The sequence below is a fragment of the Pezoporus occidentalis genome, unplaced genomic scaffold (genome assembly GCF_034315485.1).
Source record: "Pezoporus occidentalis ecotype Australia unplaced genomic scaffold, CSIRO_AGI_Poc_V1 ctg55, whole genome shotgun sequence".
Lineage (NCBI taxonomy): Eukaryota > Metazoa > Chordata > Aves > Psittaciformes > Psittacidae > Pezoporus > Pezoporus occidentalis.
Window position 1 is genome coordinate 1,898,635 of NW_026915888.1, and position 14,384 is coordinate 1,913,018.

General features: G+C 45.7%; 1 protein-coding gene and 1 long non-coding RNA gene across 3 annotated transcripts; one reads left to right on the top strand and one right to left on the bottom strand.

Annotated features, from left to right (window-relative positions):
* Nucleotides 1-6,197: 6,197 nt before the first annotated feature.
* On the bottom strand, nt 6,198-9,458 carry LOC134173730 (uncharacterized). Of its 2 annotated transcripts, none has more exons than XM_062638064.1 (4): nt 9,378-9,458; nt 8,741-8,867; nt 7,836-8,279; nt 6,198-7,054 (listed from the first exon to the last, which is right to left on the bottom strand). In XM_062638064.1, the coding sequence occupies exons 2-4, from the start codon at nt 8,750-8,752 to the stop codon at nt 6,731-6,733; spliced, it is 780 nt and encodes a 259-aa protein (XP_062494048.1). In that variant the 5' UTR covers nt 8,753-8,867; nt 9,378-9,458; the 3' UTR covers nt 6,198-6,730. The 2 variants fall into 2 exon arrangements, with proteins under 2 accessions (XP_062494048.1, XP_062494049.1); XM_062638065.1 differs by lacking the exon at nt 9,378-9,458 and adding an exon at nt 9,314-9,336.
* A 70-nt stretch (nt 9,459-9,528) lies between these two features.
* LOC134173731 (uncharacterized) lies at nt 9,529-13,819 on the top strand. Its single transcript, XR_009968374.1, has 3 exons — nt 9,529-9,639; nt 11,049-11,236; nt 13,618-13,819. It is a non-coding gene; the product is annotated as an uncharacterized LOC134173731 (long non-coding RNA).
* The last annotated feature ends 565 nt before the right edge of the window (nt 13,820-14,384 follow it).

Sequence of the window (14,384 nt, forward strand, 5' to 3'; positions counted from 1 at the left end):
ATTGTGGGCTATTTAGGAAATCACCCGTCAAACAGCAGTGATTTGCCAGCTGTGCTTCATGGTTAATGTCAGCTGTGTATCTGAAATCAGCGCTGCGCTTTCCAAGCCCTGATGGGATACATCTCCATCGGACTTAGGTTCTGAGATCCCCCTGCGCTGGCCATCTCCTAGGAGTGATTTAACACCCTATCTGTCATCTTTTTTCTCTGTCTTTGCAATGTTTTCTCAGGACATTCAATGACCCTCAGTTTTGGTGGCCTTCAGGACCTGCTGCTGCTCCATGGCCCTTTTCTTCTGCAGATGACCAGCATGCTCCCCCAAGGGCTCACCTCCCCTTTCTGCCAGCCTCTTTTCCTTAAAGCATTCCTGGGTTTCTTTCTCTTTTGAAGAACAAGCAGAGAGGAAGGTGTTTGATGGCCACTTGAAGATGCATTTGTAATCTATTTTGAGGCTGTTCTGATTGCCCATTACTGTCCACAGCAGGCTCACTGCTGGCTGCTGCAGACCCTGCCGATGGGTGCACTTATGTGTCCTCACTGTTTCCCCGGCTGGATGTGGTTAGCCACATTTTCCCAGACATTTCCATCGATTCCTGAAGAAAACTCACAATTCCACGTACAACCTGTTTGTGCTTTCTCTGTCTGCATGGTTTAACAACTTACTTTGGAAAGCCCGACTCTAAGGTTGAAGTCTTTGCAGGCTGAGGAGTCTTTCTTTGCTGGTTTTCTTAGTCTCTACATGAATGTAATCATGAGATTCATGCTCCCACTTTCAAGTGAAAGCACAAAGAAATCTTATGCAAGGTTCAGGCACGTCTGGAGAGGGGAATAAAGTACTAAAAGAGTGGGAAACGTGCTTCATGCTGCCTATTGCTGCAGCTGGCAGCGCGTTGCTGAGAGCTGTCAGGAGATTCCCTCAACTTTAATAGCCAGGGTTTAGATGGATAACTAGAAATAAATCACAGACCACAGCCAAATGGTTTGCATGGTGTAGAGAGAGGATCATGGCTTGGGAAGCACAGTGATTAATTTGTTTTCATAGAGCAATTGCCAATTAATCATTTGGCTAATGATGCTCTATTATGAATTAGTTATAAACAGGCTTCAGCCCAATTATAAGGACTCAACTACATCATTTAATTGAACGTTTATTCTTCCAAAAGGGCTGCACAAGACTTCATTTTAGCAGCTGAACGCGTACATCTGACTGGAAAATGCACATGTTTAAAGTCCCTGCCTGCTAAAGACACCTTCAATTACACCCCGTTGTAATTAGGAGGCTCAGTGGCGTATCTATGGCTGAGCCTGACCTCTGTGTTAATGCCAGTTATGTAAGTGTGGAATCATTCTTTCACATCCTGAAAATGCTCGTATTTAAGGGGTTTCTTTTACTTCATCAGATGAGGGGGCCTAAAATAAACGTTCTTCTCTGGGCTGACACGTGACAGCGTTAGCAATGGGTTGAAACTAAGCTTGCACATAATAATCTGTTTAGAAGAATGTCCTCAAAGTTGCTACAGAAAATACCAGCTGTACATAGCAGATTAATACAGCACAATTCAAGTTCCCCCTTGGGGGTACATCTGCCAGATATAAATATTAATGAAAGGGAATTGTGACAGGAAGATTAAGATTCATTAATCATTATTATGATCCAGCATCAGGTGCTAACAGGGCAGCTGCTTGGAGCGAGACGCCATCACCTTGACCTAGCGCACACGCTTGTGTGGATGCTGTAAGTAAATGATGTCCTCAAAGGAAGCAGTGAGCACACTGCTGCAAGAAGAGATTTATTTAGGGAGCAAATCCTAAGCTCAATGGCTCTGGGTGTGCGTCAGGTCCCCAGGAGGATGTGGGGGGACAGGGGAGGACCTGGGCACGACCTCTGGTCTAAGCAAGTGGCACCATGGCTGCTGTCTCAGCATCGCTGCGGTGATTCCCTCTGCTTTACCCTCTGCTTTCACTTCTGCAGGCAGGACTCACGCTGACGATCCCTGCGCTGTCTAGGGAAAACAGAGTTAGAGAAACCAGGAAGAGCTGCAGCTCCCCTGCTCCGGTGGGATATGGAAGGCTTCACAAACTTTCCCATCCGACGCGTTGTTCAAACGCTCTGCAGCTGTCAGACCCCTATTGTTCACGTTTATATTGTACTGGGGGGTTTGATGTCTCAGCCATTGCAGAGCTTTGGAGTGGGAAAGAGAGGCCACTGCCTCCTCCGAGCTGATCCTGCTTCCCAGCCAGGTTGGTGTCTGTTTTCACAGCCCTCTCTCTGTTCAGCCAGGCAGGATTAACTCCTCACTCTCCACCACATTCCCTTTGCATTGCACGTGTTACCGGTCACCTTCAGACCTTAATCCAGCAAGAACTTCCATTTTAGCTGCTGGTGTTTGATAGTTTTCTCAGTACCAACCACTACAAAGTGTGCTTACCCCTTGGTGCAATTGCAATAGGAGTAGGGGCCTCAGCTGCATCCCAGACCGCAGGCAATCTCCACACAGTTTGCAGTGCCCCGTGCAGTAACATGCACAAGAACACCATGCACAGGAGGGAGGTGCTCAGGAAAGCAGAAACACAGTCATCCCCTTGCACAGTGTATACGTATTCCAAACATTAACTTGGAGGAGTCCCACAGCTCAGGTGATCCCACTGTAAGGCTGTCCCGGAGAATTCCTTTCTCTGTTTATATTCCCCAGTAGCAGAAACTAGCCCAAGGACACCAGCCTTGATAAAAGACTGACAACTAAAATACATAGCACATGCATTTTTCCACAGGAGACTCTAATGGTTGCTGCAGAAGTCAAAATATAGACTACGTAACTTGGATCAGGTGCTAGCGTTACCCACACCTGCAAATCCCATCAGCCTGCATTCCTGGGAAAGGCAAAAGTGCCCCCAGCAGCCTGGATAGAGTTAATGAGAACTGGTAGCACTGGGATAGGGACAGATAGATTTATAGGAGATTAGGTAGGGCAGTGGGCTATTTGCTTTTTCATCACCCATTCCCACCTGTATTGTTAACTGAGAAAGGATTATGGAGAGGTCCAGCCTGTGCCTTCATCCCAGACCAGCTTTTTGTGTTTTGGGAAACACTTGCTGCAGGCAAACACTTCACCTGGGTTCCACACACAGTTCACAGAATCCCAGAGTGGTTTGGGTTGGAAGGAACCTTAAAGCTCATCCAGTTCCAATTGGGCAGGGACCCCTTCCACTAGAGCAGCTTGCTCCAAGCCCCTGTGTCCAACCTGGCCTTGAACACTGCCAGGGATGGGGCAGCCACAGCTTCTCTGGGCACCCTGTGCCAGCGCCTCAGCACCCTCACAGGGAAGAGCTTCTGCCTAATATCCAATCTAAATCTACCTTCATTCAGTTCTGGTGTGAATTAAGATAGATATATAGATATATATACATATAGAGATATATCTGTGTATCACAATAGACTCATCAAATCTGCTCGAGGGTCCCAGTGTGATGGGGAGCACAGCTGCTTCCCCTCCTGTTGCACCAACTTCTGTGTGGATCGCTGGAACTTGCATCCCACTTCTCCATTCTTTTGTATTCCCATTTATTCCTGCTGTTGATCAGCATTCAGCACAGCCCTTAGGCACTACAGTCAACCTGTCCCTCTCCAGCAAAACACGATCCCTGTTGTCCGATGTGGTTCCTAAATTGCATTGGCAAAACAAAGAAGCCTGGATCAGAGTTTCTCAGCAGGTGAGCTGAATGGTCCCTGTCAGCAGGCTCACCGGTGATGTGTGTGTTGGTATTTGTATTGCAGGTATATTCAAGGCATTCTCTAATCACTCACTGTAAATACAGCCCTGAATGGAAGCCAAGTTGTTTCATAGAAATGAATCACTTCCATTCCTCCTATCACGTTGCTGGGAAGGGACCTGCTTAAGCTGCTTTGTTTAATGCTGGCTTCTGCTCCTCTCTGATAAGTGCTGCTTGCCAAAAGCTTCGTTTCTAACAGAGTTCAAAGTAAAGTTATTAAGTCATATACGTCGACGTAATCAGGATTTGGGAGAGGAAGGAGAGCTTAGCCGACCACGGTCCTTGGGGAAGGATGCACACCGATACAGTTAAACGGTGGTGAGCTAATTTTCTCCCTAAAACAGCATCTGATGGGGTCCAGGTTTATGAAGGGAACATTGCAGCCTGCTGCTCTGCATCAAATGAGCAGATTTGGAGGCCCAAGCCCCCTCTTGCTGAGGCTGTGGGAGTTTTCTCATTGATTTTAGGAAGCTTTGGGTCTAGATCTTAAAGCCTGAAGTGTTTTACTGAAGAAGGCCTCTTGTACCTGATATCAGAGACAAATTCCATGCCCTGCATTGTCTGTCTGAGTCATTTGACTACCTTTGAAGTCATTTTTCCCTAGGGGCACCCAGATTAACAAATGCTGTGACTAAGTCCTTGCCCCCCTTTTCCAAATGAAATCTAACATCAGCTCTTGAGAAAGAGGAACCTGCGTTATAAGAAATCCCCAAAGACAGTGATGGTCATCACCACTTTTGTTATTAAAGGGCACATTTTGCTGTGGTTTGTTTGGTTTGGTTTATGAATTAGGTTTGTGAATGCATGAGATTAAAAGCTTAAATGGGATCAATGAAGACTCCACAGCATGCATCAAAGTAATTACAGATTGCCTTTCAAACTCCAGAGGACCACTCGGATGGAAGGACTAAAGGTTTAGAGCAATAACGATGAATTTTTCAAACAAAGATGAAAGGAAGTCCATTACCAGCACACAAAGCTGAACTGCACTGTTTATTTACAGATGAGTAGGACCTCTCTTGGGGTAAAGGCACATGATGTCCTCTCTAGGGTAGCAAGCTGGATCCATTTGCTGCCTGGGTACAGGATGTTAACTGTGTGGAAAAGTAATAAAGGAGCATAAGCCTTCGAGAGAAACACAGAAGCTTCCAACACTGCCCTCCATCCTTTCCTTTTTACCTCTGAGCAAGGCTGTGTGGAAAACATATTAAAATCATGAGTTTTGTTCAGCTCTGATTTCCAGATGGCAACGGATGATATGATATTTTCCAGCTTTTGATTAAAATTAGGCTTTTCTGATCCATAAGGGTAAAGCTTCTAATGTTCTCATCTCCCAAATCCTTGATTTCTGATGTTCACTGTTCCTATAACTTATCAAGTACAGGCAATAGAAAGCAGCTAATTTGTATCTAGTGGAAGTCAGGCAGATTTGTGGATGTGATACTACGTAGTTTGAACTATTTTAATAGGCCAAATTTATGGAAATGCTGAATTTAATATTCTCAGAACAAATCACACCTACTTTTCAGACAAAATTCCTTCCCCCTCTGCCTGATCCCTTGAGTCTGGATAATATCACTATGTTTTGCATGGCTTTCTTTCAGCATACCCAAGATACAGGCCTTCTTCGTGCTTAAAACCAGAAACTATTCTCATGCAGCCTGACTTGGTTCATCCAGAGTTTGGTGCATCTTGGTTTTCAGTGGGAAGGTGGCAGAATGATACTGAGGTGCCCATGGGGATGCAGGGATGCAGAAGTCATGCCCAGAGAAGCTGTGGCTGCCCCATCCCTGGCAGTGCTCAAGGCCAGGTTGGACACAGGGGCTTGGAGCAAGCTGCTCGAGTGGAAGGGGTCCCTGCCCGTGGCAGGGGTTGGAGCTGGATGAGTTTTAATGTCCTTTCCAACACAAACTAGGCTGGGATTCTATGATTCATTCCATGATTCTATGTGAAATAGCTAAATACAATGCATTTTGCTTCTACAATTGCTAAGAGAAAATAGGTAGTGCTGGTACATTTAAACTGTGCGTAATCATTACAGAAGCACTCAAAGATTAACTAAATGGTTGGAATAAACACATCATTCTGAACAGAAAGCATCTACGCACAGAGCAGGAATGGGAAAGAGCCATCTTTCATCAACTTGTGTGGTGTCTCAAAGAGGTGGCAGAGTTGGCAGTAAGAAGAACGTGTTGCAAGATTTCACAATAGCAAAGGAGACACCGAGCTGACCTGTTTATATGGGTCACATCCTCATCTGGTGTAAATGGGTCGAGACTCACCAAAGCCAAGTAGTTCCTGGATGCTGTTGCCCAGTTTTCCAGGGTCAACACTGAAGTTTTATAGAAGCTCATAGTTGTACATATTAAAGTAATCAAGCATATTTTCATTACCGACGGTGCGAGTGAAATGAAGACAGACACAATGGAAATGTGCCCACAAAATTTTACTGACAAAGAATTGAAATGAAAATGGCTTTTTCCTCCTGTGCACGCAGTAACCAGCTCTAACAGATGCCATTAATACAATGGAAGGATTGTAGTGGACGGGAGAGGAAATGTATTTCTCAATCCCTACTGGAAATTATGTCTCTGCTTAATTCCTCCAAGCAGCTTAGATTGAAATAATTCTCTCTCTTTTTTTTTCCTTTCCCATTGGCCATTCCCCATCGCTGCACATCCCTCAAGTGAGCATCTAGCCTTTGGGGTTAACCACAGAAAAAATGCAGTTCTCTTCCTCACCCTCCTCCTTTGGGATGTTTCCTACAGCAAGTTTATCTGGATTCCCCCATAGAGTCATTCCCTTTGCTGCTTTCTGCTGTCATTACACAGGCTGGATTACCACTTGTTGAGAAGTCCACATTCATGCAGATTTTCTTGCTGTTGTAGGTTTCGAGAGCTTGTTCACGCCTGCGTTGACTCAGTCTTTCACTGACAAAGACAAACCCCCCTGCTTTGTTCTCAGCACACCAAGCAGCTGGAGCTGAGACTCCAAATACCTGTTTCTCCCCCTTGTCCTGCCTCTTTGTTCTTCAGCGCTTCCATCCCGATGAAGAACCTGCCCTCTAGAACTGGGTCAGTGCAGAGCTCTCCCTCTGTCCGGTAGTAAGGGAAGTACCCACTGGAAGGAAAGAGCTGGTTCAGAGCTGGCAGCCCGCTGGGGAAGTAGCTGGTGGACAGGCAGTGTGCAGTGATGCTGTCTCTTAGGAGCGGCTGGGCTGGTGGCTCTTCATCGCTCGTAGGAGAGCATGCCCTCTTGTCCAGCTCCAAACTCCGTGGGACAGTCTGAAAAACACATGTACAGGGCCAAGAAGTAAGGTCAAGAGTGCATGAAAAAGCAGTTGAGGCCACATTGGGAACCACGCTGCCTTTGGGGACACAGCAGTCACCCGCAGCAATGGGACAGGTCATCCACAACCAACAGAGTGAGACTCCAGGGTCCACAGGGCTGTTTCAAGGGACAGGGGCATTGCCTCAGGTATCTCTTCCTTGCAGGTAGCTCTGCTCCTGCATGATGTTCTCAGAGCACAATTCATTGCTTTGCTCCTAAGGGCCTAATTTTGGGAAACAATGTGGTGTGAGATGTTCCCACCTCTCTTCTCCCCTTCCTACCCTTTCAGAAACATTAAATACATACCTAATTTGCAGGTATTTAACCAAATTTAACCACGTAGACTTCGAAACAAGCTCCCGTGGTAGAGGGAACCAAGGTGCCTCCCTCAGACAGCAGGGACATCCCACCACACATATCTAAAGGGAGCTGCAAGGGCTCTCACTCTTGCCTTTGGCTTATTTTATTTGGAGCTTTTTCCCCTCGGTTCTGTCTGTTCCTGCCCTGCAAGAATGTGTTCATGCAAAGTCACTGCTTGCACAAATCCTGCGTTTCTTTGTGCATGCCCTCCACTAAAAGAACATGAAATGGCAACACGTAGCACATCTCTATGTCTGATTCAGCTACTGCAAAGCCCCAGGGCAAGCAGGAGGTATTGAGGTTGGTGGGGTCAGCGCTCCCAGTCCCTGACTGTGCAATCTCAGGGAGCACTTTAGCAACTGCCCTTGGACTTACTGACTCAGCATCTCCTTCGCTTTCATCTTTCCCATCGTTATCAGGCCTTTTTTCCTCTGCATTTAATCCATGTGTGAGTGGTTGACCAAGAAGCTCTTCATGCATTCTGTAATATGGAAAATACCCTGTGGAGACAGCTGGATAACTGACTTGCTCATCCTGCTTAATGTCAGCCTTGCCTTCATCGAAGCCTGCTTCCGGTTCTGTGCTGACGAGTGATTCAGGGAGGAAAGATGGGCTGGTTAAGAGGTGAGATGTTCTGTAGTAGGGCAGGTATGAAAGAGCAAACACCAGGTAATCTGGGAATGAGTGGTCGTTGCAAAGGAGCAGTTTGGTATGCAGGTCTTCGGGGCTGTCCCTGGTGAGCAGGACATGCTCCCAGACTCCTGGGCTGGATGGTGGGGAAGTGGTTTCATTCCCTGTCTCCAGATCTCCAGGAAGCTCCTGGAAGAAATCAGTAATTGGTCAAATATGATAAAATTATGCTATTAATGGACAACAGCCAATAGCAAAATCAATCACCAATATTAACCTGTTCTGCTCTCCACCCAGGGCATGGCACATCGGCCACTGCTAAGAGGTGATGAGGCCAATGAGAAGATGGAGGATTGTAAGGATTTTACATTATCTTCCAGCTCTTCCTTTTTGAATCTTCAAGTTGTTTCTCATGTGAAGTTTTCAATTAAATTTAAATACCAAGTTAGTTCCTATACTCTCAAGCAGTCTTTAGTAGCTCACACAGGGAAAGCATGAGATTTCACGTTTAACAGCAATAACCAGGCTTCAGAAATTAAACCCCAGTCTCCACGTCCTGCTACCTTGTTTTTGACAGGCTACTGTTTGGCACTGTATGAAACCATGGCCCACAGAGGCACTGCTTGTACCTGATTTGAGGTTAAACTTACATCTGATTTCATGAGCTGCCTTGGCAGATTCCAGAGCAAAGAAATGGGACTCCCACAGGCTTGGGCTATTTAGTGTGATTTACGGCCGCCTGAGATTCTTGGTGCATCAGCAGTGCTCGTGGCCATTCTGGAAATGGAAGAACATTAACGTTTGGGTAGAGCCTGAAAAGAAATAAATCTGTAAAATCCTCTTCTTCTTGAGGTATTTTCTTTTTGAGCTTTCCACACAGCAAAACTGGCACACGTAATTCGAGTCTTTGAAAGAGTCTGGGCTTGATGTTTCAGTTCAGCTCCAGTTTTATCTCTGTCTTTATTTGAGATATCAGATCACCACTAGTATAAGACACTGTTTCATTGAAAAAAAAAGGTCTTATTTCTGTTATAGATACACACAAATAGTTTTTCACTATAAAAATTGTCTGCCTCTTGGCTGTTTGCTACTCTGGTGCTGTTAATTCCCCATCCCCGCTGACTTTCTTCTGCCTTTTTTCTAATCAAAGACCTGTCTCTGAGTGATTTTGCATTTTAAGGATGTCTAACCAATATCTCATTCAAGCAGGCCTGAATCTACACCTTGGTTATCATAACCACAACCCATCTGTTTTACATAGTGAGAAAAGGATGGTTTTATAGTTACCAAGTGCCCAAGAAGCAGCCAGGAAGGGAAAGCCTGTGGGGGGAGCATCGTTCTGTGCCAGCCTGGTTGCCTTGGTGATGGGGTTCCAGGGCAGCATCAGAAGGGGGGGACACCCCACCCACCCCCAACTTGCTGCTGGCAGAGCCATCCCTTTCCTCCTCCCCAGTACAGTCTTATGGGCATCCTGGGTTTACTGGGATGCTCACAAGTGGCCTGGCTTCCTCCTAAAGAAGCATCAGTTCCCTTTATTCCTGCCAGTGAGGTACCGAACTACGGAGATAAGCCCTAACAAACCAACCTTCTCCTTCCTCCACCTTGTCCTTCACTGGAACAGGAGACCCTGTTTGATGGACTCCCAACCAAGCAATCAGCAGCCAAAGCGACACACATTCAAAAGAATAAATTTCAACAGAAATAGCATCAAATGAGTTCATTTTTTGTCTATTTTCATACTAATCGCTGCAAAGACAGTGCTAAGCAAAAATATCATTTCACCATGGCATTATAATGCATCTCCCTCTGGTTTATAAGCATAGAGGAAATCTCAGGAATGCCTCTGCTGTGCTTTTTAAGGCATTTTCAAACTGTTTCCATACTTTAAATAAAAAGAATATATCCTGTAAATGTATAGAAGCAAATACTTCCTGGGCTTTCACATTGCAATAGTTATCATCTATTTCCCTCCGTTCAGGCTTCAAATATTGTTTGCTAAATGACAGATGATTTTCTTATTACTGCATCACCATGTATCTATTTCAGTGTTTAACTGGCAAGTGTAATAGAGCGGAGCAGCTCCTCTGACAATACATTAAAAACGCTCATAAATACCCGGCTAATAGAGAAATTCAGCATAAGATTCATTCCCACATAGCATTTGATCTATTTACTGAAATTCCAGGGCTCTGAAGCACGGGAATGATTTTGAATGGACTATATTATTATTCATCCTATTTATAATCCCGGTTGCTGCCTGCAGTAAAAAGTGGTTTATTATAATGTGATTTCTCAACTGCATCAGTGTGATATACCAGCAGCTAATGAAGTGTTCAGGCACCCAAAACCTCAGCTTCATTGAAATTCATCACCACAAAGATCCTGCCAGAACTAATTGCTGTCAAGGCTGCTTATGCATATGTCTTAGTTTCATTTCACAGAATGACAGAGGTAATACTGGTACAAACCAAAGTAAGAAACCCCTCCAGCCTGCAGCAAAGCCCAGCACATGGCAGGAGGTTTCTCCAGTGAACTGACATTCCTGCAGGGCCAAGAATAGGTTAAGGATTTGGATACTTTCTTTTGCTTTAAATTGAAATATTACATTTATGTCATATACAGACAAGGGATAATGGGTTCAAACTTAAACAGTGGAGATTTAGGTTAGATATAAGGAAGAAATTCCTTACTGTGAAGGTGCTGAGGCGCTGGCACAGGGTGCCCAGAGAAGCTGTGGCTGCCCCATCCCTGGCAGTGTTCAAGGCCAGGTTGGACACAGGGGCTTGGAGCAAGCTGCTCTAGTGGAAGGGGTCCCTGCCCGTGGCAGGGGCTGGAACCAGATGAGCTTTAAGGTCCCTTCCAACCCAAACCATTCTGTGAATGCTCCTTTACAAACTAAGTGTGTCTTTAAAGTTACATTTGTGGCAAAAAAAAAAGGCAATAAATGTAATTTTCCAGGAAGGAAGGGAAGGGAATTTCCGAGCTCAGAAGAAGTTTGTGAACCCCAGGACTGCTTGAGCAGATTTGCTGAACAACTCCATTTGCATGTTTGCATTCCTGTTTCCAAAGTCAGCCTACGCGGATCGCTCCGGATCCTTGCCAAAATGCTTGGGACTGATCCAAGGGAATGATCTTGACTGCTGCAGGTGGGTTGAGGACCCCCAAGAGGTGCTGGTGGTGTCAGGAAGTTCACTAATTACAGCTCATTGTGGCTTATGGGGGAAAGATGCTCTCAGCATGGTGAGTCCGGGTCCTTTAGCAGGACACCTATCCAGACACCTGATGTGAGCAAGGTGATGGGGAGCTTCCATTTCAACCTTCTGGACTTACATTTTGCTGCTGAGATCGGTGGGAGCAGAGCTGCCCTTTCATGGAGCCTTTTAGTGTTTTCCATCATGATTTCCCTGCGACTTGGCCAGTTAGCTTCAACAAAGACAACTTTTATTATCTTACTGAAAAGCCTGGATGTGCTGGTATGTTGCGCTTGCTACGTATACGTTTTCAAGCATTAGTCATGCCATAACATCTGCTTTTTATTGGTAATTACACTATCCCCATTTTAATAAGAGGTAATTCTTAAATTTCTCATAAAATATACACGACTCCAGGGAAAGAAGGTGAAAGGTTTTGCAAGCCTCTCACAGCCACAAGACCAAAATAAGTGGAAATAAATCCTTTCCGGGCAGAACTCGTCCAGCCACTCACAACAGCACGTCCAGGGATGCCTGTGCAAGTCACCATCCCCACTTCTCCTGATTGTTCATGCTCTGCAGAACAGACCTGCAAAGCCTGAGCACCACGGCCCTTCTGGGTGCTATTAATGTGCTCAGAAACGGGGACCTGGTCCTAAACCTGCACGTACGTGGACACCCCCTCCTGGGTGTAACTTGGCTGGAATTAGTAAGAAGGGAGTTCTGGGAGATCAGGTCAGAACTGGGGAGCAGTAAAAGTTTTTGGGCTGTTTCCAAGTGGTTTAGGCACTTTAGAATTGCAAATAGGTGTCCAGGTTAATGGACCGTAGCTTGTTTGTATTCATATTTATGGTAGGCTCGGTATAAACCGAGTTGAAATAGTGGGCCTAAAAAATGAGTAACAGCTGAAGTGGAAGACCAATATCCAGATAAAGCATCATGAATAAAATAGTTTGGGGCTCCACTGAAAGCTTCCAGTTTGACATTTCCCACTGAAAACTTCCAGTTTGATATTTCCCCCTGTTTCCCTGTAGGTAAGTGCTGCCGCGCTGCTTTGGCGATGTGAGAATTGGGATCTGCGATTCCATAGCATGTTTGCAGGGATTCTTCCACTGATTCTGGACAAGGCAGTGACAAATGACACTTCTGCAAGGTCATCCCTAAATCTTTGAGAACCAGGGAGCTTTTTCAGTGGCTCCTGCCTTTCAGTGAATGCCAGCAGCCAAGCCCATATGGAGCATTGTGTGCTGAGCTCATTGTTGATGCAAATGCACACAACTAGTTTTGATTAAGAACAAAACGCAGAATTGACTCAAATTGTGGGTTTTTTGGTTGTTTGAAAAGCTTCAAGCCTCTCATTATCATCAGGGCTTCTTTCAGGGCAGGAAATGGGAATTTCTATAAAATAACGCTGAGAGGCACAGGGTGAAGTCAAAGAACGTTCATGTTCCTAATGAACGTAAGGATAAACACGCAAAACAAATCTGGGGATGCTCAACTAAATGTCTGGGGGCATGTTATGGCATGTGGGTTGTTTAAATTAGTCAATATATATTAAGCAGCCCCATACACAAATGGTAAAAGGACAAAGCAGTGGGTTTAAGAGAGCCCTTTTCCCTTTGCACAGTAACTCAGGATGTGATTATTGCATTCAATAGCCAAGGGGGGCTGTTGTATGGTGGTGTGCCTGGGTTGCATGGTTTTCATGCGAACAAGGAGCTTGTTCCGGTGCAGAAGAAGGTCCCATAGCAGCATTTGGAGCCCTGGGGCCACTGAGGTGGGATCAGACAGGCTCTGTGTAACCTCAGGGCTGTTCTGCTGTGTTTGGAAGTGCTGGTGCTTGGAGGAATGTGCCGGCTGCTGAGCACAGCCAGCATGCAGGTGGTCCAGCACTGCTTCCCATATTCAGGATGTCCTGGATGATTGGAAAACCCTTGTGCCAAGGGCATCTGGAAAGTGACAGCCACATTCTTCTCTCTTTCAACACCAGGACGAATCTGGCCAGAGTGCCTTTATATTTATGGGGATTTAATCATAGCCAGGGCTGGCAGCATTCCTTACAAATCAGGGTGTTGGGTATTTCCCAGTGCCAAGGCAGGCTAACTCTGCATATGATACTGCAGGGTGGCTTAGTGTTTTCTGGGAGGAGGGAAATAAAGGGAAGGACATTTTGCCAGGGATGACATTAAAAAGCCACATTGCAAAGGCAGGCTCTCCAAAAGTAGAACACTGAGGAATTTAAGTTTCTTCGTCCCTATTTCCCTGCATGCCTCATCATGCAGACTTCAATAACAAACCACCTCCTGTTTCCCTGTGTTGTTTCCCTGCCTTCGCAGGTCTGCAGCGAGCTGGAGCACATGGAGTTCAGGTTCATTGATGTGGCTGGAGAGAAGAACTGATTTCAAGGCACTGCTTTGCAGAGAATAAACTACCTGCAAGCAGGCAGAGGGCTGGCAAGTGGGTGGCCACTGATTTACTCTGCTTCTAGGTGACATTACTGGGAAAGAAATTGCCTTTGAGGCAGATATGAATGTGCTGGTTTTTTCCAGAAGTATCTTATCAGTAAGGAAACGGAAAATAAGAAAAAGTACATTAAAGCCCTAAAAGCGTTAATGTGAAGGAGATGAACTGCCCAGCTATTGGTGAAGTTGGTGATTACTATGTCCTGTCTTCACAGCAAATGTTCCAGTGCGTGGGAAAATGGGGGATATTAGAAACCACATCTAGGAAGCAGAAGAAGCCTAAAGCAGGAAGCAGAGAGGGAGGATATGGTGGGGATTGGCACCGTAACATTTGCTTAAGGCAAATCTCTCTCTGCCTTCACACTGGTAGGTGGCAGTGGAAGGAAAACTCAGTGTGTGCTTCGAAAACAGGTCATCTTCAAGAAACATCACGGAAACCCTGAGCAGACATGAGCAAACAGCCCGGGGGGAGTCATTTGTCTCTGCTGTCAAGAGGAAAATTAAGGCTCCAGGGGACACAGAGGCTGGGTGTGATGGATGCTTGCAGCAGAAGGCAAGTGGGTCAGCATTCCCATCCGCCACAAAAGTGAGTTCTTTCCCTGGAGAAAAGTGTGTGTATCAAGTGTACACCTGTGGGGAGG

Excerpts from the sequence above, each read along its gene's own strand:
- LOC134173730 (XM_062638064.1), bottom strand. Across the intron at positions 7,055-7,835 it reads GCGAAGGAGATGCTGAGTCA|ACTGTCCCACGGAGTTTGGA; the intron begins GTAAGTCCAAGG and ends TGTGTTTTTCAG.